This window comes from Ochotona curzoniae, unplaced genomic scaffold, assembly GCF_017591425.1.
Source record: "Ochotona curzoniae isolate NIBS_2020 unplaced genomic scaffold, NIBS_Ocur_1.0 scaffold_3171, whole genome shotgun sequence".
Lineage (NCBI taxonomy): Eukaryota > Metazoa > Chordata > Mammalia > Lagomorpha > Ochotonidae > Ochotona > Ochotona curzoniae.
The window spans coordinates 4,136,962-4,161,177 of record NW_024467104.1 but is presented as its reverse complement, the minus strand read 5'-3'; the positions used below and the strand labels follow the sequence as shown (position 1 = coordinate 4,161,177).

Below are 24,216 nucleotides of genomic sequence, written 5' to 3'. Positions count from 1 at the left end.
CAGGCAGCTGTGGGTCGTCAGGGTCCCTCTCAGTCATAGTTCTCTACAGTTTAGAAAGAGCTGTGAGGTGCTTGGAACAGCCCTGTGAGGCCAGTGTGAGCTGGCCCAATTTGCAGACCAGTAAACAGAGTGTCAGAAATAGCCACAGGTGGAGGAACAGCATTTGGAGGCATGGGGTTGAGCTGCTGCTGCTGGAGACATGACATTCCGTATCGGAGTGCCAATTCTAGGGCCGGCTGCTCTGCTTCTGATACCTTCCTGTTGATGTGCCTGGGAAGGTAGCAGATGATGTCCCCAAGTACTTGGGCTCCTATCACCCATGGAGGGAAACTAGGGTGGAGTTTCTGGCTCCTGGTTTCTTCCTGGCTCAGATCTGGCAGTTGCAATCACCTGGAGAGCGAATCTGTAGATGCAAGGCATCTCTCTTTTATTCTCTCTCTGCCACTCTGCTGTTTGAATAAATTAATCTTAAGGAAACAGAGAAAGAAAGGAAGGAAGAAAATAAAGAAAGAAAGAAAGAAAGAAAGGAGGGAAGGAAGGAAGAAAGAAAAGAAGAAAGAAAAGAAGGAAGGAAGAAAGAAAAGAAGGAAGGAAGAACGAAAGAGAGGAAAAAAGACAGAAGAGAACCTTGGGCATGAAGGCTTGACAATGCACTTCAGACGTTAAAGCCAAAGTTATAGCTGCAACTGGACACTGGAGGGCGCTGTACCACCTGCAGCCCAAGGGCACTTACAGACAGCAGGTGGCTAAGAATCTGCTAGAAGGCTTTTGCATTAATCACTGCAGAATTGGGGGTTGAAGAGTGGGTTTTGGGGGAGAGAACATTTAAAAGAAAAGATTTCTCTAATTTATTTAAAAGGCAGATTTACAGAGAGAGGGAGAGAGATATATCCCTGCAATTTAACTTTCTCCCTGGAGTCTCCTCACAGTCAGATTTAATTTTGTCTTAGGTGAATGAAACTGCATTATCTTCTGCCTTCTCAGGATAAGACAAGACCGAATCTGTCTGTGAGGAGACTCCGGGGAGAAAGTGAAATGCATGTCCCCATTGAACCTGCCACAGTTCTCAGCTGAAGGAGGCTTTCTATGGAGCCGGGGGTAGTATGCAGGGAGAGACGGGGAGAGTGTGTCCCCCCTGAACTCTGCAGTGTCATTGGCTTCAGCTCTGCTGGCCTCAGGGAGTGTGGTGCCGGCGTAGGCATTCCCAGGCCAGCCTGTGATCCCTGCTTCTTTCCTTCCCCACTGTGCAGTGGTGGAGACCCCAGTTTGCAGGTGGTGGGTGTCAGGAAAGCCCTTCTTGGCTGGCACATGGCCCAGACCAAGGCCCGATGTGACGGCACGATGCAGCACTAGCCACCAACGCAGCGCTGCCGACCTTGCTTGGGCACAGGGGCCAGCTGCAGACTTCCCCTCTGGAAGTCCCCGTGAGTCTTAGGAGAAGCAATGCTCACATAAGTGTGGCACATGGGAGGCACCTGGTCTCTTGCAGCTTCCATTGCTGCTAGCCCCTGGCAGGGTAGGCACTGGGGTTTCTATATTGCAGGTACCAACTATGGGCTGTGAGAAGTCCAGGCTGTCCCCGGGTCAATCCTGGGCTGAGCCTTTCTGAGCAGGATTTGTCTCACGAGAGTCCCCGGGCATCATCTTTCTTTCCAGTAAGCTGGGAGCTGCTTTGTGTCCCCGCGGTCTGTGCTGATGCCCAAGGAGGGGCTCCAGGAGCCCATCTTGGGTGGGGGGTGGGCAGCTGCTGGACTGGGAGGAGGCAGCTGTGCCTGGTGGTTAAGCCTCAGGCCCTGGAGTTAGCTGTAACAGCCCACCCTGCTACTCTGCAAGCTGAGCCAGCTGTGCAACCTTCAGCAAGGGATTTAACATCACCTGGTCTCAGTCTCCCCTTCCATCAAATGGGTGACTGTGGTGTTGGTAGGGTGTTCCAGGCCCCCTCCTGCAACTGTGTTCTCTGGCCTCACCACCTGGCGGATCAGTAGGAGTGTCCACGGCTGACCCCACAGCATAGAATGCTCAGAGACCTTCCACCCTGGCTCCTGTAGGGCAACTCAGAGCTGCCCCCTACCCTAGGCCTTGAGAGGATGCCAACTGACTTGAACACAGGATATTTCGATCCCACTGGGTTGGTGCAGTCTGGCCACCTGGCTCCCTGCAGGCTCTGCCTCACTCCGCTCTGCTGCCCAGCCCCACTGAAGGCTGGGGAGGGCAGCGACAGCCCCTTTCCCTCCACAAAGAGGAGGCAGTATTGGCCCTGAGGCCCTTCCCACATAGGCAGCCCTGCCGGGGGCCCTCTCCTTTGTCCAAGGGCTCCTGCGACTGGCCTTGACCCCTGCAGTGTGAGGGGGACTGGGTTGGGGGAGGGCCAAGCCTCCTTCCCCTGGGAGAATGGTTAGCATCCTTGAGTCTCTGGGGATGCACCTGGCTTTGAGGGGAAAGGATGGATGTCTCTCCCTTGCCCTCCCTCACCCATGGTGCAGGGGCCCCTGTCGGGGAGGGCAATGGTTCAATGGCCCTGAAGCGCCTCCACGCCCTCCAAGTACCAAGTTGGGACGGGGGTGGGGTGGGGTGTGGGCAGGACCCACGGGTGACAACCTTCTCTCCCCCCAGGGGTCTATTTCCCTCTCCGTCTTGGGGCATCTCACTTGCCCCACGTCCCCTTGGTGTGCCACCTCTGCCCCCAACCCGTGGGTGGTGCCCTGGGTGCCCGTGTGGAGGGCAGTGAGTACTCACCGAGCCGCTGTTGCCGCTGCACTGGCCGCTGGCTCCCGCTGCCTCTGCCCGGTTACAGCTGCCTGTCTTCACACATTCTCCTGTGGGAGCTGTGCTGTTCACACGGGGCTGTGAAGTCGGGTGCTGTGGAAGATCTCCCTCCCTCCCTGCTGGGAGACCTCTGCCCTGGGCCCAGGGGAGGGGGCTGAGGAAGCCGCTTCCCATAAAGGCCCACCAGTCTCCTTCCTGCAGGCTACAGAAGGGGGAACTGAGGCCCGGGGGGGCCAGAGGGCTGCTCTGGTCCTGCCGTAAGAGTCGGAGTGAGGAGGGGAGCCTGGAGACTGTGGAAGGTTGCCAGTGTTCCTTCTGCCAGGAGCGCCCCAGGCAGAGAAGGGGGCCAGGCGGCCCACAACTTCCCTGTGGAGCGGAACATGTGTGAGCAAGCCCATGTATGAGGGAGCGTGTGAGGGCGTCTAGGCGAGGATGTAGTGTGCATGTGAGCGAGTGGGTGCACTGAGTGGTATTCAAATGGCTCAGGAAAGCAGAACCATTAGTAGATCAGGTTTTGGGTTCAAGTTCTTATCCCAGTAGTCCCAAGACTTCTGTGCAAAGTCAGAAAGACCACATAGGACCTGTGGGCTCAAGATGGCTGAAGGAATAGTCTGGAAAGGCCTGGTCTGGGCCACCTCTCCACTACTCCAGGTTTAGAGCAGTATGGCAGATAGAATGCAAAAAATAGCTCTAGTTGTCCCCACCTCGTCCCTGAATCCACGGGTCTTGCAGCTCCAGCTGCAGCCTGCTCAGATCCTTGAAACTAGGTTGCCTCATGACTGTTGACTCTCCCCTGCCCTCCACCACACTTTTTTTTTTTTGGTTTTGTTTTTAAAAGATTTATTTATTTTTATTGGGAAGGCAGATTTCCAGAGAGAAGGAGAGACAGAGAAAAGATCTTCCATCTGCTGGTTCATTCCTTGTGGCTGATCTGAAGTCAGGAGCCAGGAGTGTTTTCCAGGTCTCTCACATAGTGCAGAGGCTTAAGGCTTTGGACTGTGCCCTGCTGCTTTCCCAGGCCACAAGCAGGGAGCTGAATGGGAAGTGCAGCAGCTAGGACAGGAACCAATGCCCAGATGGGAGCTTGGCACCTGCAGGGGGAGGATTAACCAGTAAGCCATCACACCAGGCCTTGTGACTCCTGCCTTTGCAGGAGGTGGACAGGGCATGCATGGCTTCTCATCTAAGACCTCTGTGTTCTCATGGGACGTGGTGTCTGCCCTGGAAGTGTCTAGGTTGGCCTTTAGAGGATGAGACACATGGGGCAAAGCCCAAACCCAAGGCCTTCCCTGTGCTGCCAAGGCCAGCAGGGCTACGTAGCTAGTCCCGAATGCATGGTGTGCCCTGCCAAACCCAGGTCAGGTTGGTAGACCCGCCCAGTTGATGAACAGCTTGGCGAGCAAAAATCAATGCCTTTCAGGCTGCGTCAGTGAGCTTTTATTTATAGTTTATCGCACTTAGGTGGCAGAAGTTAAGTGATACAATCTATGTCTTATATTTCACTTCCTTTTTAATTTCTCACATCAGCAACTTCATAGGCTAGGGACCAAACCCAGCACTGTTGCGACTCAGAGAATGATGCCTCAAAGTATGGTGCTCTGGCATGCTGAGTGCTGTGAACCACAAGGAACCAAGCTCGCTCTGTCTTGCCGCCCTCCTCTCTCTCTTTTTGCTCCCATCAGTCGCCGGAGGGGGCTTTCTCTGATTTTTCCCTAGCCGCCCCCCCAAAAGAACTAGTTTCCTTGGAAATCACACCAACCAGGGCAGGTTCAGTCATGGAAGAGCTGGGAGGCAGACACCCCGATGTTGGCACATGATGTTACTTATTCTTCCTACACTTTCCTCCCGGGACAACTGTTGCTGAGGGAAACTTGTTCTGTGTAGCAGGACAACCTCTGTCCACTGGGCATCTTCCTACAGCCCATCAGCACCACCTCCTGGAAGTTCCAGGACCCTGTTTCTCTCCACGGTGCAAGATACTACACAAACTTCTTGGAACGTTACCAGAGTCCTGTGTATAGGCACAAGATACACGTGTCTCCATTCGAAGCTGACTACTGTCAGTTCATGTCTGACAGCAACTGAGATGGGATCTCCAGATGGTTGGAGGCCACAAACGAGCAATGGCAGGAAGAACAGAAATGTGCACACCCTAAGCCGGGCACGAAGGCCCCTGTCATGATCATCAATCATCGGCTCTAGCAGAGTGCTTGTTTTCCTCGTTTTTCCTTTTGGGAATGCTTGATTCTTTCCTGTTAGTTACCAGTTTTCAGAATAATACATGTGCCAAGGTTATGTGTGTGTGTGTGTGTGTGTGTGAGGCCTCAGGTTTTAACGCATCGCAGGTGCCGTTGGTATGATGATGATAACGATGGAAGCCCCTCACCTCTTGATGACCCAACAACTAGCTTCCAGAGCCCTGCTGCACTGCCGTGGCCTTTGTGATGGTGCCTGTTCATTCCTGGTGGCATCCTCACCATTGATTACAGTACCTAGCACCCAGCAGGTGCTGCATGCCCATGTATTGCATACAGCAGTGGATGACAGCTTCTTGCACCTGACACAGCACGTCATGGGTGCTGTGTGGATCTGCGCTCCTTCTGTCTTGCTGCATGCTCCCAGCAGGGCTTGGACAAAGAGGCTGGAGGTGCTATGGTTCGGTCCTGCTCATGGGTGCTGCACGAGTGGATATTTCCCCTTTCAGGATCCCTTGCTCTTCTTCCCCCTGGGGATCAGCTCTGTGCTCAAGCACTGCTCCCTGGCTAGGGGTGCAGGTTCTTTTTCTGACTCTGGGCTGGAGACATTCAGGGAGAAGGGTGAACTTGGTGAACCCAGTGGGGGTGCTGGAGAGAGAGAGAGAGAGAGAGAGAGAGAGAGAGAGAGAGAGAGAGAGAGCGTGAGCGCAGAGCTGTGTGTTGAGAGACAGGAAATGCTAGTTCATGATCACTGCTCCATGCCAATGGCTGTTTCTTTTTCTTTTCTTAATTTTTTGAGAGAACAAAATATTTTTTTTTGATAATGATTACCCATGTTTGGTCAGGGTGGGAAGGATTGAGGGTTAGGAAAAAGTGGATGATGTCATTGTTTATAAATTTTCTATTTTTCTTGACTCTGGGGGAAGTGGAGGGATAAAAGGGGAAGCCACACACAGCCTCCCAAATGTCCTAGTACTGAGGGATGGGGAACTGCCACCCGATATCAACCCAGGGTCCTGATGTTGGCATGTTCTGAGGGTACTGAACAAGTGGTTTGAATGGTTCTGAATTGCTGTCCATTTTGCCAATCCAAGGGTGAGCAACCCTCGCAATGCCCACTGGCTGACATAGTCAACCTCAAGTCTCCATTCACCTAGCTTTTTGCTGTCATCGTTTGCTGAGGTATTGTCCAATTTGCTCTGTTCTCCTTCCTCTGCTACAGTACCAAATGGGCTGTCATATTCTCCATGTGCTTTAGGGTCTGTGTCCACTGCTTTGCCTTTTTCACTGAGGGGGGCATATTTTTGCAGGCAAGTCTAAGGACAAGGACATGAGCCCTGCCGGATCCCCCATCCCTGGGGCTCACAAACCTGCCACCCATCTCTCAGGTGGGCCAAGAGACCCCAGCCAGGTAACCTGGTCCCTCACCCCTTGGGGCTCATGAACTCAGCACCCCCTCTCTGGTGGGCTCAAGGACCTGGATGGCTCAGTTTCTGAGTCTCACTTTCCTCTTGTATAAAATGGCCTGAGAATATGCATGCTGCTGTTGGCGATTCAATTTCCTGGGCTCAGTGAATCGTAGCGACCATGTACCTGTTTGCAGCTCACTGCTTTTCCCTCCCAGTGCTCTGGCTATTGCATGGAATCATCTTAGAAGCTACATTCCAGGGGGGTGTACGGTGGTCACAGGACCTCCTGTGTTGGGTGGCAGAAATGTGTCATCGGACTTCAGGCTGCCAAATGGGACAGCATGGGGGGGTCTTTGACCCTTCACAGCTTTGTGTAACTGGGGAAAAGTCCGTTCATTAAGCCTCTTCCGGGTCTCCCACACGGGTGCAGGGTCCCAAAGCTTTGGGCTGTCCTTGACTGCTTTCCCAGGCCACAGGCAGGGAGCTGGATGGGAAGTGGGGCTGCTGGGATTAGAACCAGCGCCCACATGGGATCCTGGGCGTGCAAGGCGAGGACCTTAACCACTTGTGCCACTGTGCCGGGCCCAGATCTATTTATTTTTATTGGAAAGTCAGATTTATAGAGAGAAGGAGAGATAGAAAGATCTTCCATCCACTGGTTCACTCCCTAAATGGTGTGAGTCCCAAGGCTTTGGGCCATCCTCAACTACTTTTCCAGGCCACAGGCAGGGAACTGGAAGGCAAGTGGAGCAGCTGGGACACAAATTAGCACCCATATGGGATCCTGGCACATGCAAGGTGAGGACTTTAGTCACTAGGCTATCACACTGGGCCCAAGAAATAACCTTAAAAAAAAAAAAGATAAGCATGCTAGTATCAGTTGAGGTTAGTGTACATGTTATTGCACCATCATAGCAGCTGCTCGTCTGGGTCAGAAGTGGGCATACACCCTTCCATTTACACACCCAGGAGTGCTGGGACCCAACACACTGCCAGCTGGCAGTATATACACCCTCTGCACGGCCCTCTGTAATCCTTGGGGGCAACTGCATTGGGGCTAGAGTGTCAGGGGAAAGGACAAAAGTTACACCTCTAAGGATTCCATGGCTGAGGCAATAATTTAGAACTGGTTTCTCCTCAAGGAACATGCACCAGGAACAATGAAAGAAAAAATGTACATCAGGGTGTCAAGGTTCAAAGACACCTGGAGTTGAAAGTATTTATGAATTATAAAAAATTGATAACAAGTAAGGATGAAACTAGGACTGAAGAGGCAGGAATGGAAACAATGTTATGCAAGGTCATGGCCATTTCAGGGAGAAGAAAAGATTCTGCTGCAGTGGCACCTCCTTGTTACTGGGATAGGCCAACTACCTCTGGGCAACATTAGCTACTTTCTGGTATGAAGGTTGAGGAGCTGCATGGCTGGGGTACACAGCATAGGCAGGAATGGTGGTAATGTTGGCCAGGCTGGTGGCAGTGTGGACAGGGCCGGGTGTAGTGTTGGCAGGCACGACGACAGTGGTGACAGTGCCAGAGGCAGGGTCAACAGGGTGGACGATAGTGCCGACAGTGCCGGTGGCAGTGTTGACAGGGGTGGTGGCAGTGCTGACAGGGCCGGTGGCGGTGTTGATAGGGCCGAAGGTTGTGTTGGTTGTGTTGACACCGAACATCGTTGTAAACATTGGTGTGTCCTGAAAGGCAAAAGACATGAAGCCATTATCTTCCTCTGCAGTGAACTGCAAAAATGGGTACACATTGCCCCTTTTGTTGTTTCCACATCCTTGGGTGGACCCTCACTCACTTGGTTACAAGAGTGTCATTGGCTAAGGGGACATCAGCAAATGTGATGCAAGCAGAGACCTGCAGACTTGTGAGGTGTGTATCCCTGGGGGGCTTGCTTCCTCTTGTGGCTGTTTGGAGCACCAAACATGGAACGGCCCAGCCTGGCCTGCTGGGGAGTGAGAGACAAGCAGGCCACTTGTCCCTGTTGACAACCAGCTTGCTGACTGTCAGATGTGTGATTCCATCTGTGGCCATACGTGATGATCCACCCTCTCATCAACTCCCCAGTAGCCTGCAGATGCATGGCAAGCCCTGCAGAGACAGCAAGAGCTGCCCAGCGCACTTAGTCATGAGCTAAGGAAGTAATTGTCCCAGAGGCCACCTGGCTTGGATCTTTTTGATATATGCGCACAATAACAAAAACAACAACAAACATTAACACAGAAATTCATTATTATGAGTTGAAAGACAGAGAAAGTGTCTCATGTGTTGACTTTGGGACTGGGCGGCAGGTGGGAGCTGCAGAAGTAAGGAGTAAATCTCCTACAAAGACTGGGGACGTGATGATCTCAGCCCTGGGGGTTCCAGAAAGGAGAGGGAAACCTGCCATAGTGGGTTGATAAACGATTGCCCATGTCATATGGGGGAGCTGTGGTGCATACTGGAAGACAAACTATATCTAATGACTTCTTGTGTTTGGCTAAAGAGGTCATCACATGGAAAAACTTGGATGCGTCTGGTTGTGTATGAAACGGTTCTGTAAGAAAGAGAGCAGGTAGGGGCCAGTGTTGTGATGGGCAAAGCTGCCACCTGTGGTCCCAGCATCCCACAGGAGCACGGGTTAATGTCCTGGTGGCTCCACTTCTGATCCAGCTCCCTGACAGTGGCCTGAGAAAAGCAGTGGAAGATGGCTCCGGTGCTGTCAAATGGGTATCCTGGAGGATGAGATACGATGTGGAGCAGAGAGGGACCATTCCACTGAGATCTCAGGCTATTGATTTGGGATGTCAGTTTGCATGTTGGGCCTCGAAAATCTTAGGCTAATGATACTAAGAGGGTAGAAACGTAATCCAGTGATGGTGTTTGGAGGTAGGGGGTCTCTGAAAGGTGAGTTGATTGAGTTATTGGGGTTTCATGATTTTATGATTAAATTCTGGTGACATTTTGAAGAAATCATGTGATGGTATGGGAGGCCAGTGTTCTGGTGAGGTGCATTAAGTTGCCATCAACAGCATCCCATTATGGAGTTCCAGTTTGAGTTCTGGCTGCTCTGCTTTTTATCCGGTTCCCTGCTAATATGTTTGGGAAAGCAACAGAAGATAACCCAAGTGCACGGCCACTTCCACCTCCATGGGTGATCGCAATGCAGTCTGGCTTTGGCCGAGCACATGGTTGCTGCTTGAAGGTACTAAATTTGGGGTAGTTTGTATTAAACAAATCTAACTACTCAATCTCAGGCCTTATTTCTTCCCATTTTGGAGATCCATTGCTCCAGATCCTCAGAACATGCTGTGATTCCTGGGACAGTGTCCAATACTTACCTGAAAATGCTTATAGCAGACAGCCTGGCACCCAAAATGGGAGACTACACAAGTGAGGATAAACTCCAGCAGGACGAATGGGAGGAGACCACCAGAAATTGCCATTTTGTATCTCTGGAGGCATAGAAAGTAGAGAATTTTAGTTCTGAGGGTTGATGATTGCTGGGTCCATGCAGTAGGTGTGGACGACACGAAGGTGTGAAGACAACAGCTCCCCTGTTTGGCAGGGCCCAGGGGAGCTTCCCGCTGCATGGCAGGACCCAGCGGATGTCTCTGCAATCCACCTCCCTTTGCAAGAATACCCGGCCACTCTGTAAGAATTCTGTAACCTATTGAGGCATTGTTGTTTGCCCCTGCAATATGGTCTTTACAACTAATGTGAGCTTGGGAGTTAATGTTGGTGACAACTTCTTGGTGAACCGGCCTTTAACAATGTATGCTGTCTCGGTTGCTCTTATGGCCCTTTGGCTGTAAGAACTCAAGAATGCTTGTATTAAGATTGTAATACATGCTTTCAAACTAATTTAGGGTTATTGAGTCTGTATTTGTAGTGGGAATTTATGTTTGTAGTTTTTCTGTTTCTGACCTTTATCTTTTCCACTCTGTGATATATTTTCTCCTCTAACTGGTGAGTTGTAGAATGGGAGTTGTAGTAGGAGTGTATTACTGATTAATACGTGTTGCCTACTGAGGAATTCCTGGCTGCAACGTCAGAATGGATAATGCCCTGCCTTAACTTGAGACAATTGGCAGAATTATCCTTGGAAGCACCCACTTGTCCATTGTAGAGTTGAAATAAAAATGGAGTAAACATGGCTCATTGCCAACTGCAAATCTTTTCGTCTTTGCAACTCCTGCTTTACTTGCTTGGCTAACAAACTGTGTGAGCTTGCAAGCCTAATGGCCAACATGACCTTTAGTGCCAATGTCCCCAATCCCCATAAATCAAGGCCCCAGCCTTATTAAACCATAGATAATTCAAGATTGGGGTCTGGTTGTCACAGGTGGCACCAAGCTTAGCGCCAAGGCTGAGGAGAGCAGGCAGGGGCTGGCAAGCCAAGATAAGCAAGAAATGCGTAATCCTTCCTCACTCACCTCTTGAGCTGTTGTAAACTGTGCCCCCTTGAAGCTGTGTCAAATTATACTGTTCGGGGGCTGGCACTCTGGGTTGAGTGGATGCAACTCTATGACATAAAAAGTATGTACCAGAGCTGACTGCTTCTGTATGAATAAAGGGGACAGCTTCCTTGCATTGTCCATTATGATCCTGAAATTGCAGTGGCTCACTTCTTTTCTTTCTATGCCTATTCCATGCACCCCTCTCGAGTTCTGAACTCAGCTGGCTGGCTTCCAGCAGGTGATCAACATGACAGTCAACACCTGTAGAATTTACCTTATGCAAATGCCACTTGCTTCATCTGGAAGGCCCAAGAACCTTGTGTGGTACCTTGGAATAGCTCCTGTGAACACTCCTGTATGTCCTTGCTCACCCTATTTGCACACACTCGCCTGATTTCCAATTGCCAGCTGTTATATTTATTTGCCTTGAGGCTCCCACCTGTTATATCTGGAGCATACTTTGTTGATTGTCAAATAAGTCTGTGTTCCAAGAAATTAATGCCTTTGGAGAGCACTCCTGTGTGAATAGCTATCAAGGTTGGTACTTGCTTCCTTTCCCAGATTAACTGCTCATGTCTGAGTCTCCTTTTGGAAGGAACCTCTCAACTAACTCATGGCCTGTGAGTCCTATGTGAGGGAGTTGTAGCTCCTTACTGTGGTCAGGGGATGGATGACATAGAGTTCAGGGTCATCAGCTCTGCTTGGCTGCTGCTTTCCTATTCCTGTTTCCTGTCTACCTGTCTGTATGGTGTTCTTGGCAGGAGCCTCAGAGCTTCAAGAGTGAGGGAACCAAGGCAACAGGAAGGGAATCCCGCAGTTCCAGTAGGCCAGTATGCTCTTGGTTTTGGTTCTACCCTAATAGAGTGACAAGGTCTCTAGAGTTCCTCTCTCATTCCTTACACCTGTCACCTCTGCATCAGAGCTTGGGAAGCCCAGAGTTTAGTCCATGCTTATTCAGATTCAGAGCCCTGTGCTGCATTGCCCTCATAAGCTCTTTGATGACACAGGTCCTGATGGACTAGGGATTGCTGCTCTTGACCCGCCAGAACCACAGCAGGGTGTCCATGTTGGACTCTAGAGGCCAATCCCTTGCCTGGGTTTGTCATTTACCATCACGTCCTATAAGTGTGAAGTCACATCAGTAGGATCAGGCCTCATCTCAGAGCTGGCAGGAAGTTCTTTGTAGGCAGCTCAAGTTTATATTTGACTTTAACCAAAAGGATGAGAAGCAATGCAGCTCAAGTTTAAGGACCCAGGTCCTGTTTAGTTAGCTAGTCTTGAGGATAGGTGAGGTTGTGGGCACTGTAGGACACATGACTGTTAATCTCATTCTTCATGCCTACTTTACGTCAATGCCACAGATGTCCTCCTCATATGATTTTTACCATGGCTAGCTCCGTGCCTGATTTCCAAGGGCCATAGTTTTCCAGACAACTTCCTTTGACTATAAAAGACTCTTCTGTCCACATGTATGGTGGGCTAGAAGGACTGGGAGGGTCTGTTTTAATCACTGGAGAATGGAGTTGGTGGATGTATAGATATACTGAGGACATACCGAGTGCATATTGGTGACTGCTACTGTCCCAAAAGGATGAAATTTCAGCAGTAGCTTGTTAAGCACACTCTCTATCCTGGGGTTTCTGCCCCTGGTGAATTCCAAGATCATTTCCAAAACAAATGACTTGCACCTGTATCCATGTTTATGCATCTGTCCCCAGATCAGACAAGAACTTAGCATCACACATCCCACTGGCAATAGAGGAACTCTCAGTGAATTCCTGGGGACAGATGACCATGTGAGTTTGAGTGTGACAGCTGCTCTGGCTTTTTCCCTGGGTTACTTCCTTCTGGGCTGTAACAATCACAGGGTTTAGGGGAAGGTTAAATCATTCTTAATCATGTGGTTGCTATGATGGGATGGTTTGTGGCTGCACTTCCTTCCTGCTCTGGAAATAATTTTGTCACTCTCTTGGTCCTCAGGAAGCACAGGGTCCTGGAAGTCAGGAGGCTCACCTTTATGAGTATTGGGTAAACGCTCAGGTCAGCAATGAGAATGAAGATCCCAACGAGGGAGAAGAGGGCGCTGATGATGTTTACAGCAATACTGCCATTCACCTGTAGGATGTGGAAAGAGAGGAAGTGGTGAGCAGAGCTCAAAGCCTGGTGTGTGGGAAACCTTGGGGAAGGAGGACAGAAGAGGAGTCATGGCAGAAACGAGAAAGTCAGAAGCAGGCATTTGGAGCAGTGTTTAAGAGCCTTCAGCCCACAATGGAGTGTTGGGCTTGAGTCCTGGCTCACTCCTGATTCCAGCTATCAGTTAATGCACACTTTGCAAGGCAGCAGGTCGTGGCTCAAGCACTTGGACCACTACTGTCCATATGAGATTCCTGGATTGTTCTCCTGGCTCCTGAGTTTTGCCTGACACACGCCTAGCTATTGTGGGCATTTAGGATGTGAGTCAGTTTCATTACTTAATTTTGGAAAAAGAAAGAGAGATGGTCATGCAGGGTGGAAAAGCCAGTTTGTTGCAATGTATTGAGGAGGTGAGAAAATTATTCTTCAACCAATGTTCATGGTCCTTTGGGGAAGTACCGTCCTTAGCAGTTAAGGGCTAGGAAATGAAATCTTGGTGACAGGGAGGCTGAGCAGCTTGGCAGAAGAAATAAGTGGGTGTTCCAGCTTGCCTTTGGGGGAGGTGTGAGAAAAACATGGTCCTTGGGGTGGAAGCCTGGAGCCTGGCTATGCAGGCATTAGAGTTTAAACTCTAGTGTTGCTTTTTTCAAGATTCATTTGTTCTTGTTGAAAAGTCAAAGTTACAGAGAAGGAGCAACAGAAAGATCTTCTGTCCATTGGTTTACTCCCCTAGTAGCCACAAGGGTTGGAGCTGAGCTAATCCAAAGCTAGGAGCCAGGAGCTTCTTCTGGGTCACTCATGTGGGTACAGGGTCCCAAGGCTTTGGGCCATCCTCTACTGTCTTCTTAGGCCACAAGCAGGGAGCTGGATGGAAGTGGAGCGGCTGGGGCATGAATCGGTGCCCATATGGGGGAACGGTGGTTGCAAGGCAACTAGCTACTAGGTTACTGTGCTGGACTCCTAGTGTGTCTCAGCTGAGACGTTTTCCCCCTCCGGTTATTCACAATCTGTCTCCTACTCAAGCTTCTTTTCTGTGGATTCAGGGAAAGAGTCAAAAAGGGGCTGCATTCCACATGTGAGCCAAGGTCAGGGCAACTGTAACACATAGAGAATGAGGTAGAGACTTCAGTCAGGAGTCAGATCTCAGAGCAACAGGGTTTGAAGGGGTAGCAGGAGGTGCCAGGAGGTAAAGTTCTTGGAGAGGGCACCAGACTTCCTAGTGCCCTCCCATTCAGAAGGTAGAAGACAGAGGGAAAACCATGCTGAAAAAGTGAGAGGGAGGGTGAGGATTTGAGCCAGGCATAATGGGTCTGCAGGGAGTGAATGGTCTGTATGTATCATCAAGCATCTTAGGGGCCACCATGAAGATCAAAATGTGACCAGAAGCTTTGCTGGGTGCTAAGGCAGAAAACAATTCCCCATGGGTGCAAGGGAAATTCTGGTTGGGTCTCTAAATTATTCAAGGCAAACATTCCCCTCAATTCTAGATCTAGCCAGAGCAGGGTGGGAAACATCTTACAAAAAATGGCTGAAATGTACACATCTTTTCACCCAGGGCGAGCTTTCTGCAGAATTCAGAGCAAACACCCAGGGCATTGCTCGAAGGAGCACTTTTTAGTTTTCCAAGGGGCAAAGTTTCTGAGTAGTAAAAGACAACTGTTGGGCCCGGCGCGGTGGCGCAAGTGGTTAAAGGTCCTCGCTTTGCACGCCCGGGATCCCATATGGGCGCCGGTTCTAGTCCCGGCAGCCCCGCTTCCCTTCCAGCTCCCTGTCTGTGGCCTGGGAAAGCAGTCGAGGACGGCCCAAAGCTTTGGGACCCTGCACCCGCGTGGGAGACCCGGAAGAGGCTCCTGGCTTTGGATCGGCATAGTATCGGCCCGTTGCGCTCACTTGGGGAGTGAATCATCAGACGGAAGATCTTCCTCTCTGTCTCTCCTCTCTGTATATCCGCCTTTCCAATAAAAAATAATAAAAAAATAAATCTTTAAAAAAAAAAAAGACAACTGTTGGTCAAAGGCTATCTTTGGAATCAAAGCTCTGGTTCCCTGTCCCATCTCTATCAGGTACTTTGCATTTGATCTTACCTAAGCACCTGACCTCTATGTGCTTTAATTTCCTTATGTGTAAAATGGGGGATAATAGAACTGTAAAGGTTTATGAGGAACCAATGGAATAAAGTGTGTAAAATTACTGAATCCAAGGCCCAACAGTGTGATGCTGTGGATTAAACCCACTGCTGTGACTTGTATCACATATCAAAATGCCAGCGATAGTTCTGGCTACTCTACTTCCCATCCAGCTTCCTGCTGATGCACCTGAGAAGGCAGTGAAGGATGGCCTAGTGTTTGGACTCCTGCCACTCATGTAGGACACCAAAGATCCTGGCTTCTGGTTTCTGCCTGGCCCAGTCCTGACTGCTGTGGTTATTTTGGGGGAGTGGATAGGTGGATGAAAGATCTCTGCATTTCCTTTTTCTGTCATTCTGCTTTCCAATTAATTAAACACATCTTTAAAAAAGTGCTGAACCCAGGCCAAGACCAGGTCACAGTTCTACTGCGACACCTCCTTTAAATAGATGGTCAGGTTCTAACTCTCCCAGCTCATCACAGAGGGCACTGGTACTCACCACGCAGGAGCTGTGGTCTTTCTCAGCACATATGGAGAGGGATCCGGACACAATAAACTACACAGACGAAGAAAACCAATGAACAAAAACATATGAGCTGTTGAGTGGTGTGTTAAAAAAAGACAGCCATCCACCCACCTCTGAGTTCTGCAGAACTTGTCTTCCAAGATGTGTAAATCTGTTTCTTCCCATCAATATTCTCACTTTCCCAATGGTGAGGGCACCAACCACGCAAAATCCAAGGATAATCCAATTCCTGTGTGTCTAGGCCAAAGCCTTCCTTTCTCCTAAAAATCTTGAATTTTTGTTCCAGGATGCCATGGAGCTCACTATTATTTTTTATTTTTTTCTCATTCTTCTTGAGTCCACTACAGGGACATATCATTGCCCCAATTCCTTTATTGCCTATTTGATCTCGCATTGCCTACATGCAGGTCAAGTGGGAGAACAGGGGTGGAATTCTCAATGGGGAGAACTCAGGGTGAAGAGGGGAGCTCAGGGGCTTGTTGGTCTCTTGAGGTACTCTTTAAAGAACTGCAGGAAGCTGGAAGGTTGGAGAAAAAAGGGCAATTTTGTGGGGTTTGTGGCAGAAGGTGAGAGGATGTGTGTGCCACCACCTGCTGAAGGTGCTGCTTGGTTTTCCAACTGTGATATTTTTCACACAGATGGAGCTTTATTGTGTTCCGGTTGTCTGCCCGAGAAACGGTATTCTTGCCACCCTTGCATGGGACAAAACTAGACTTGGGGTCCGGGCCTTGAGGTTTGGGGTGGCTTGCAGCTCCCCACAGTGTGGCGGCTGTGGGAGGTACCCCTGCTGGGCAGATCCAAGGCTGGGGACTCAGGCCAAAGGCACTGCCTGGCACCAAGGCCAGTTTTAGTGTAGGTGAGAGATGAATTCTGGGTGATTCGCAGTAACAGGGTCATGAAACTTTCGGGCAAGCGTGGGGACTGAGACCTGATGGTTTGGAGGGGAGTGTCCAAAAGATCTATTTGGGCCAGATTGATTCACTAGCCAAATTAGGAATCCTAAGATGGGCTGTTAGCATAGAGCATCACTGACGGCCACACACCAGTCCATACCAAGCTATGGATGGGGGCCTGTCTGGCAGGGCTAGGTACCATTAACTTGACTGGGTGGTGGAATAGTGGACTCTTCTTATTTGGCAGGGTCAAGATGCTAACCAGCACATGAGAGAACTTGGTCCAGGGGTAAAGTCTGTGGGGGAAGTGTGGGCCCAACCCTGTGGAAATACAAGTTTCGCAGGTTAGCTCGTGAGTTGGGGTGGCGATGGGCTTAACTAGGAGTGACCATGACACCTACCGTCACTTATGGGTAAAAGAACCAATGGCAATCTAGGCAGGTCAAGGCAGCACCATTTGAAGGTGCATCCTAAAATTGAATGTGGGGCGGGTGAGCTGCAACTGGAAGGAGGCGGACCGGGCAGTGACAAGCAAACTTCAGCTCACAAAAAAGGAAAGAAATCAGGATGGAGCACAGGTCATTTTGACCTAAGCTCTTACCTCAACTGGTCTTCATGAGCCAGGGATACTAGGTCACAGCATTGAAGGCAAAGGCTGAGACAGGTGAGGTGCTAAGCCAAATGGGTCAGAGTACCCACAGACATGCGCACAATCTAGGGTTGGGAATAGACTGTTGGGGAGCTGTGAGAGTACACCCTTGCTGGGTTGGGATTCCCACGGGAGGGTGTGGATGCTGGAGTGGGGGCTGTGTTCTGTTCTAGATATGGCTGCAATCTCCCTTGGCATAAATGTGAACTGGGGCTGGGTGCACCAAGCTGGGCTAGATGCTAGCACCAACTGGCTCTCTGGAGAACCTGGGTAGATGTAGGACGGACTAGGCTGGGTCTCTGCCCCTACTGAGCCAGGTGTGAGCAGTGTCTGGGTATGGACAAGCCTTGGCTGGGGTGAAACAGCCAACATCAAGAACTGGAATGGATTGAAGGCCAGCAAAGAGAGCTGGCCCATGGAACCACCAGTACACACAAGTTCTGGCATAGGGAGAGGTTCTGATGGAGGAACAGGGGCAACTCCTCTGTCAGGACACAGTCCTTGCAGGTGAGCGCAAGAACCAAGAAAGGGAGCAACCCAGACCAGGCCAGAGGAAGATATCCACTATCATACATATGGCATAGGTAGGGAGCAGACTAGGCTGAACCCATTCACATCAACTGCTGGTGAATCCGAGCACCAGAATAGTGTGTGGGTCAGGCCAGTTTCGGTCGCAACACATACCAGTGCACATTAAGGAATGCCAAGGTGAAGTGAGCTGTATCAGATGCACCCAAACAGCACATGTGAGAACCAGGGGGAAGGAGGCAAAGCTGACAGGAGAATGTGGGCTCTCCTGCTGGACAACCCTCCCATTGGAGAGCAGGAGTTGGGATGGGGGCAGTCCAGACCAGGCAGGGCTACAACATCTGTGGGCCTCATGTGAGCTAGATTGGGGAAGGGCCAGATTGGGTTGACTATTCCGACTGGTGCAAGCAAAAATCAGAGTGGGTGAGGGTTAGTTGGACTTTGCCACATCATCAGATGGCAGAGGCTGACATTGGGGACTAATTCTGTTAAGTTAAATGCCAGAACCACCTGGAGAGTGCATAATCCAGAAGTTGGAGTGGACTAGCAGGGAGATAGTGGGTACCTCCTTTGTGGGTAACCACTCCCACTGGAGAGCACAAAAACCAGGACAGGGGCAGAGGTGGCTAGACAGAAAGGCACCTGCCAGTATGTGTGTGGGCTGGATAGTAGGTTGGTTGGGTTGAACTAGGCTTCAATGCCCTTTGATAAGTATGAGAGCTAAATAGGATGTGGGAGAGACTGAACAAGCCTGTGGTACATACTGGCATGCGTGGGAACCAGGATAGGGAGCAGGCCTGGTGGGGGTTATGGGGAGTCACCCCAACTAGGCTGCAGCTCCCACTGGTTTGCATGAGGACCAAGTATGAAGTGGGTAGGATCGAGCTGGACTACAACACCCATTGGTTCAAGTGGAAGACAGGGCTGGAAACAGAACTGACCCAGCAATTGCAACAACCAGTGTGTGCATAAGCTGATTGGGGTGACAGATTGTGATGGACCATGTGCTGGCAAACTTGCAGAAAAATCAGGTTAGGAATCATCTCAGATGAAGTTTCTTTGGAGATCCCTCCAACTGAACTGCTGATCTCAGAACCCCAACCATGAAGAGACTATGTCAGCTAGTGGATTCTGAATAGGTTTCATCATGATTGGAACGGCAAGATTGGCAGCAATTCAGAACTGTTGAACTATCAAAACTGCTTGAGCAGGACCCTCAGAACTTGCCTCACATCGGGGGCCTGGGATGGGTGGGAGGCTGGGTGGGGCTTTTCCCTCTGTTTTTCCTCTGACCCCAGATACAGGGAAAAAAATGATATTAGTGTGGAAACAATGATAATACCCACTTTCCTGTAAAGCAAAAAACAAAAAACAAAACAAAACTAGACTTGGGCTCTTGACCTGGAACAAGGTCATCAGAGTATGAAAGCTGCCGAATCCAAGAGGAGCTCATTCTTGTTTGACCCAGACAGAATTAGAGCTGGGAAGGGACGAATGGGGAGACATTCAAGTCTGCTCTTGGAAAAAAGTCTCACAAGAGACTGCTTTCAATCTTCTAAAGTTCCACGACTGTCCTACCTACCCCTCACACACATTTTAAAAGATATTCTTAAAGACCATGGCAGTTGGGGCCTGGAAAGAGCTGCTGTCAGCTGCTGCCTCTGCTCTCTAAGACCAGTGAGCTCTGCGTCTGAGCAGCCCAAGTCAGTTTCTCCCTTTTTGCTGATGGACGCTTTCCCTTGCCTTCTTGAATCTGGCCATGGTTACTGTGGTGTGCTTGCTTCGCAGTGCTCTGCTCTTGCCAAGGAAATCACAGTTCTCTGAGAATTTCTGTCTGACTACTATTTAGACTGCGAAGGGTCATGTGGGCAAAGTAGAAAACTGCAAGTTTATAGGTTTTTTTTTTGCTCTAAATTTTGAATTTACATTTAACATGAGAATCTTTCTAAGTATGAATATTTGACATGTTGTATTTTTTTTCACTCAGTGCAGTGCTATTGGCAATTGAGCAGGAGCAATCAAATCGATTTGTTGAATCATAAAAATGTTAAGTCTTAATTCAGTAGGTTAAGGAGAAGATTTTGACATATTTGGTGATCTCATGACTGGAGACGTGTGACATCAAAGACTCCTTCTAGCACAGAAAGAATAATCCACAAAGTTCCTCTGTTTCCCAGGTGGGTGATATTTCTGGATTACTGTGGAAGCCACTTCTAACTTTCTTGTGTGTAGAATGACTCTAGTCAATGTTCCTGCCTATATCATTTTTTGGTGTGTGAAATCACTGAGATTTTGTTTGAGAAGCACTTATAAATGGTAAATGCTCCCTAAATATGTAATGTGATTCATCCTTATTGATTTGGAAGGGAGCTTTGAACTGGAGGATCTGGTGTAAGGGATAAGGGTTGGATCCTTAAATCCTTTGTTGCACTTGCAGAGTTAGCTGGGTGGCGGACTCTGGGTCCTATCCCTGGGAGTGGGATTCCACGCCCCTTCTTCCTCCACTTTCCCCTTGCCCCACTGGGTCGCCCAGGAAGGTGGCAACATGGCATTATACTTACAGTGATTCCTCCCCAGAACAGGTACCCTGAAGTCCCGAGTACAGAGTAGAAGTCATATAGCACAGGGTTGACTCCAATGAAAATATGTATCAGGCCGATGAAGATCTGGATGGCCTGTGAAAGAGAGCAAGTCACAGTGAAAGGACAGAATGGGGGCCTTCTAGTGGCTGAGCAGTATCTTGAACCCCCAGCTGCACCCTTGAATCCTCCTAAGTATTATTTATGTTGGGGCTCACCCTGATCAACACGAGCAGCAGTGAGGGTATGGGGTCCATGCGGAGGTGTGTCTTAAAGCTCCACAGGAGCTGTCAAAGTGTCCTCAGGTTTGAGAACCACAGGCATAAAGGAAAGGCGAGACTATTTACAATTGAGAAAGGAATCTTTTCGACTCAGACTCAGATTTCACAGGTGTCAGAGAGGTAGACTGAGCCGGGGTTTGGGAACAAGACAATTGAGCTTGTCTCACCAGCCAGCTGTGTGACCTCAGGTAAACAACCTCTGTGTGCTTGAGTTTCCTTGTTTGTGGGATGTGGGTAATAGCATTTGTCTTGCAGCATTACTGAGAGACTAGAAACGTTCATAAAACTTCCACACCAGTTCCAGTATGTGGTAGGAGTTTCAATACCCCACACTAACGCTATTCCTCTTTCCCACCCTCTCTGTTTCCTTTCTAGTCTTCCCTCTGCAATTCCCCTTGGAAATGGGTAGCATGAGAGACTATCCCTCTTATCCTCCTGAAATATCCATCTTTTTGTCAAGGAAGATCTAAATCTTTTCTAGGACCCCAATTTGGGATGCCCTCCTGTTTGGGATGGACAGGGTGTTTGTTGTTCTTGCAAACTTGAAGTAACGTTTGGCATCTCTGGGCTTCAGTTTCCTGAGTGGTCAACTGACCAACATGGAGAAGATTGCCCCAGCTCTCATAGTCTGTGGGTCTATGAATTGGTTTGTTTCACATGAATGTCACTTTGTGAGACAGTGTGCTTGAACCTATACACCAACTATTAGTTTCTGCTGTGATTTGGATATTAATTTGGATCTTGAATGTTCCCCAAAGGCCCATATGTTAAAGGTTTGGTCCCCAAGGTGGTGCTGTTGGGAGGAAGTGGGCAGGTAAGGAAGAGAGCTTAAGTCATTGGGGATGTACCCTGAGAAGGTACTTCTTGCATGAGGATTGTGATAAAGTCAGAGTCTGGGCTTTCCCACTCTTTCTGCTGGTTAGCTCACATGTAGCCTTACTCTGTTCGCTTTCCACCATTACTATTTGTTACGCCCACAGAGACCAAACCAAAGGGACTGTCCAATCTTGTATCTAATCTTTCGATGAGAGCAGTGGAGCATGTACAGAGGAAGGATCATATAATGAGCCAGGGAAGTTGGGGTAGTGAGAGAGACTAGGATGTGCACTACCCTATATAACCAGCTTTCTCATGAGACCCACTTTCTGAGGGTGTATCCACAGCAACCCAAGGGCCACCTACTGTACACCATCATTGAAGCAAGCCTCTATCCTACTAGTACTATTAATCTATGGATTTAGGACTTAACTGCATAAATTATAGAATTAAACCATGTTTCAACTGTAGTGCTACCTTAAAATAATTGGGAGCCAAAGTTAACAAATATTTGCCCCATGTTAACAAGGGTAGCAATCACAATATAAAATTTTAATTGCTATGTAATATCATGTACAATCTCTACCTTTTGAGCAGTTCTCACACATATTTGTAATCCTGCTTGGCTTATAACTGGTACTTTTCTTCTTGATATTGTTTTACAGAATTTGGTTTTGGTCAATTTGGGTTGCAAACAGTGCCTTGTATTTGGTATAATTCCCTTGTGCACTCCTAAAGGATCAACAAGGAGAGGTGGGTTGAGGTGAATGTTTGTCTGTTTTCCATTGTTATAATCAAATGTCCGAGGCTGAATTGTTGTTAAAGAAAAGAACTTTGTTTAGCTTATGGTTTGGATGCTGAGAATTCAGCCAACATGGTACTGGCTCCTGCAAGTGTCCCACGGCTGAGTCACCTCATGACAGACAGTATAATGAAGGCAGAATGGATGAGATGGATGGATTCAGAGCAAAACAAGAAGCCAGGAAGAGGGAATGGATTGGTCTTGCTCTTTTTATAGTATTTCTTTCTCAAGAACTAATCAGATATCCCATGAGAAACATGCAAATAGTTTTTGAGGCTGATATCCTTAGTGATTTTCCATTTGGTCCCATTTCTTGAGGGACCCAGCACTGCCCGGCATCACCATACTGGGATTCAGCCAATCTTCCAGAGCAAGAACTCATGAGAACATACTCAAACTGTGTCAAAACCACAGCAGGGTGTTTGAGAGCCTGCCCATTTCCTGACACTGTCCTTGTCTTCCTGCCTCCAGCAGGAGTGAGGATGTGGGGTCCGTGGAGATTTTTTTTTCTATTTGAGTGTCCATGATAACTTGTGAGTGTATCTTTAGGCAATTGCCAAAAGGGATTATAAGACAGAGGTCTTCCTTGTTGTGGAAGGTTAGTGTCTTGGGCACCTCTGAATTTCCAGCTCCTCACAGAGGGTCTGCCGTACTGATGGTTGAATGCATATAGGCTGGGTGTCTGTTACAAGCCAGTCTCTCTGCTCACAGTTGGCCATGGATCCAACAGGGCTAAGGACTATTCTGATTTCCTCATGAAAAGCAACTGAACTGAACGTTGCAAGGTGCCTAGTGAAACTGGGTGAGGCAAAGAAAGGCCAGGATTCCCTTGGTCTAAATGGAAATCAGAAAACCTCGGACATGAAGAGATTTAAGTGTTCACTACGCCTTTTAAACCCAGATCAGAAAGTCGAATCCCAGAAAGGCGAAGGGATGTGGCTGAAGTCAAGGAGCAAATCCAGATAATTCTGAAACTTGGATCCCCTCATTTCCTGGTTAATGCTCTTTTTACTGAAACTATGGCTGACCCTTGCCCCTGACAGCCAAGTTTTATAGTCTCTCCAGATGCTGTGGACATGATTGGTCAGTGAGAGGAAGAAAGGGGGGTCTGGCAACTGCAGGGTTGTTCTGGGCCCAGCTTCCTGAAACTACTGCCCCTCTTTTGTACTTTGCCCTCGAAATCTACTCCACTCCTTTTCTCATCTAAGTATGCTAAAGGATTATGAAGTGCGTCAAACTAGAGAGAGGAAAGCATACTCACCCCTAATGTTCTGACTTCATCATTGATGAATTTCTTGGGATCAAATGCAGTGAATGATCCAAATGACACGCTCCACTGGGACTGGTTTGGGATGTATGTTGGCCCAGGAACAACATTCGGGGGATTCTGAGGGTCTCCAGGTAGAGCCTGGACAGCTGTTGGTCCCTCTGAGTACTGAGTGACTCCAGGGGGAGACTCAAAATTGGTTGTTGTTGAGGGATGCTGGAGCCCAGGTACTTGACGCTGTGCATCTGACATTCTTGTAGGCTTCTGGATCTCCAAGTTTGGCCTTCTTGAGTCACACAGGGTCACTTTTGATGGCACTGGGTAAGTGGTCTCCCTCAAAGGCTGTTCGATGCTCTCAGAGACCACAGTGTACTCAGGTTGGGTAGCATAGGTATTTCCTGGAACAATAATATCAGGAACATTGTTACAGTACAGGGCTGTATTCCCTTGCTCAGTCATGGTGCATCTGTCTGTAAAACAGGTGAGAAAGTTCAATTCCTCTCTCTAAAAGAATGGCAAATTCACCGCATCTCATCCTCAGCTTTAACTTCAACTTTATCGCAATGAAACCACCTTCCATGGTACTGTAAAAGCAAGCTTCCTGCTTTCCTGGGAGTCCCTGTTCCTAGAATATATTAGCTCTTTTTGTCGGTTTGGATTTTCAAGGCTGCATTTTTTTAAAAGGCTTTTTAGTTGCTGAGGACTCTTGCTTATGGCTTGGGTAGTGGCTTTGTGTAGGCCCCTGTTGCAAATAATGCAATCTGCTAGGTTGAGTTTGCTGAGTAGGCACAGATTTCCTC

General features: G+C 48.9%; 1 protein-coding gene across 1 annotated transcript; it reads right to left on the bottom strand.

Annotated features, from left to right (window-relative positions):
* Positions 1–7,740: 7,740 nt before the first annotated feature.
* Positions 7,741–23,875, bottom strand: MS4A18 (membrane spanning 4-domains A18). The gene is made up of 6 exons (XM_041004159.1): positions 23,411–23,875; positions 20,233–20,346; positions 15,575–15,631; positions 12,829–12,930; positions 9,697–9,810; positions 7,741–8,064 (listed from the first exon to the last, which is right to left on the bottom strand). The coding sequence occupies exons 1-6, from the start codon at positions 23,873–23,875 to the stop codon at positions 7,741–7,743; spliced, it is 1,176 nt and encodes a 391-aa protein (XP_040860093.1).
* Between the last annotated feature and the right edge of the window lie 341 nt (positions 23,876–24,216).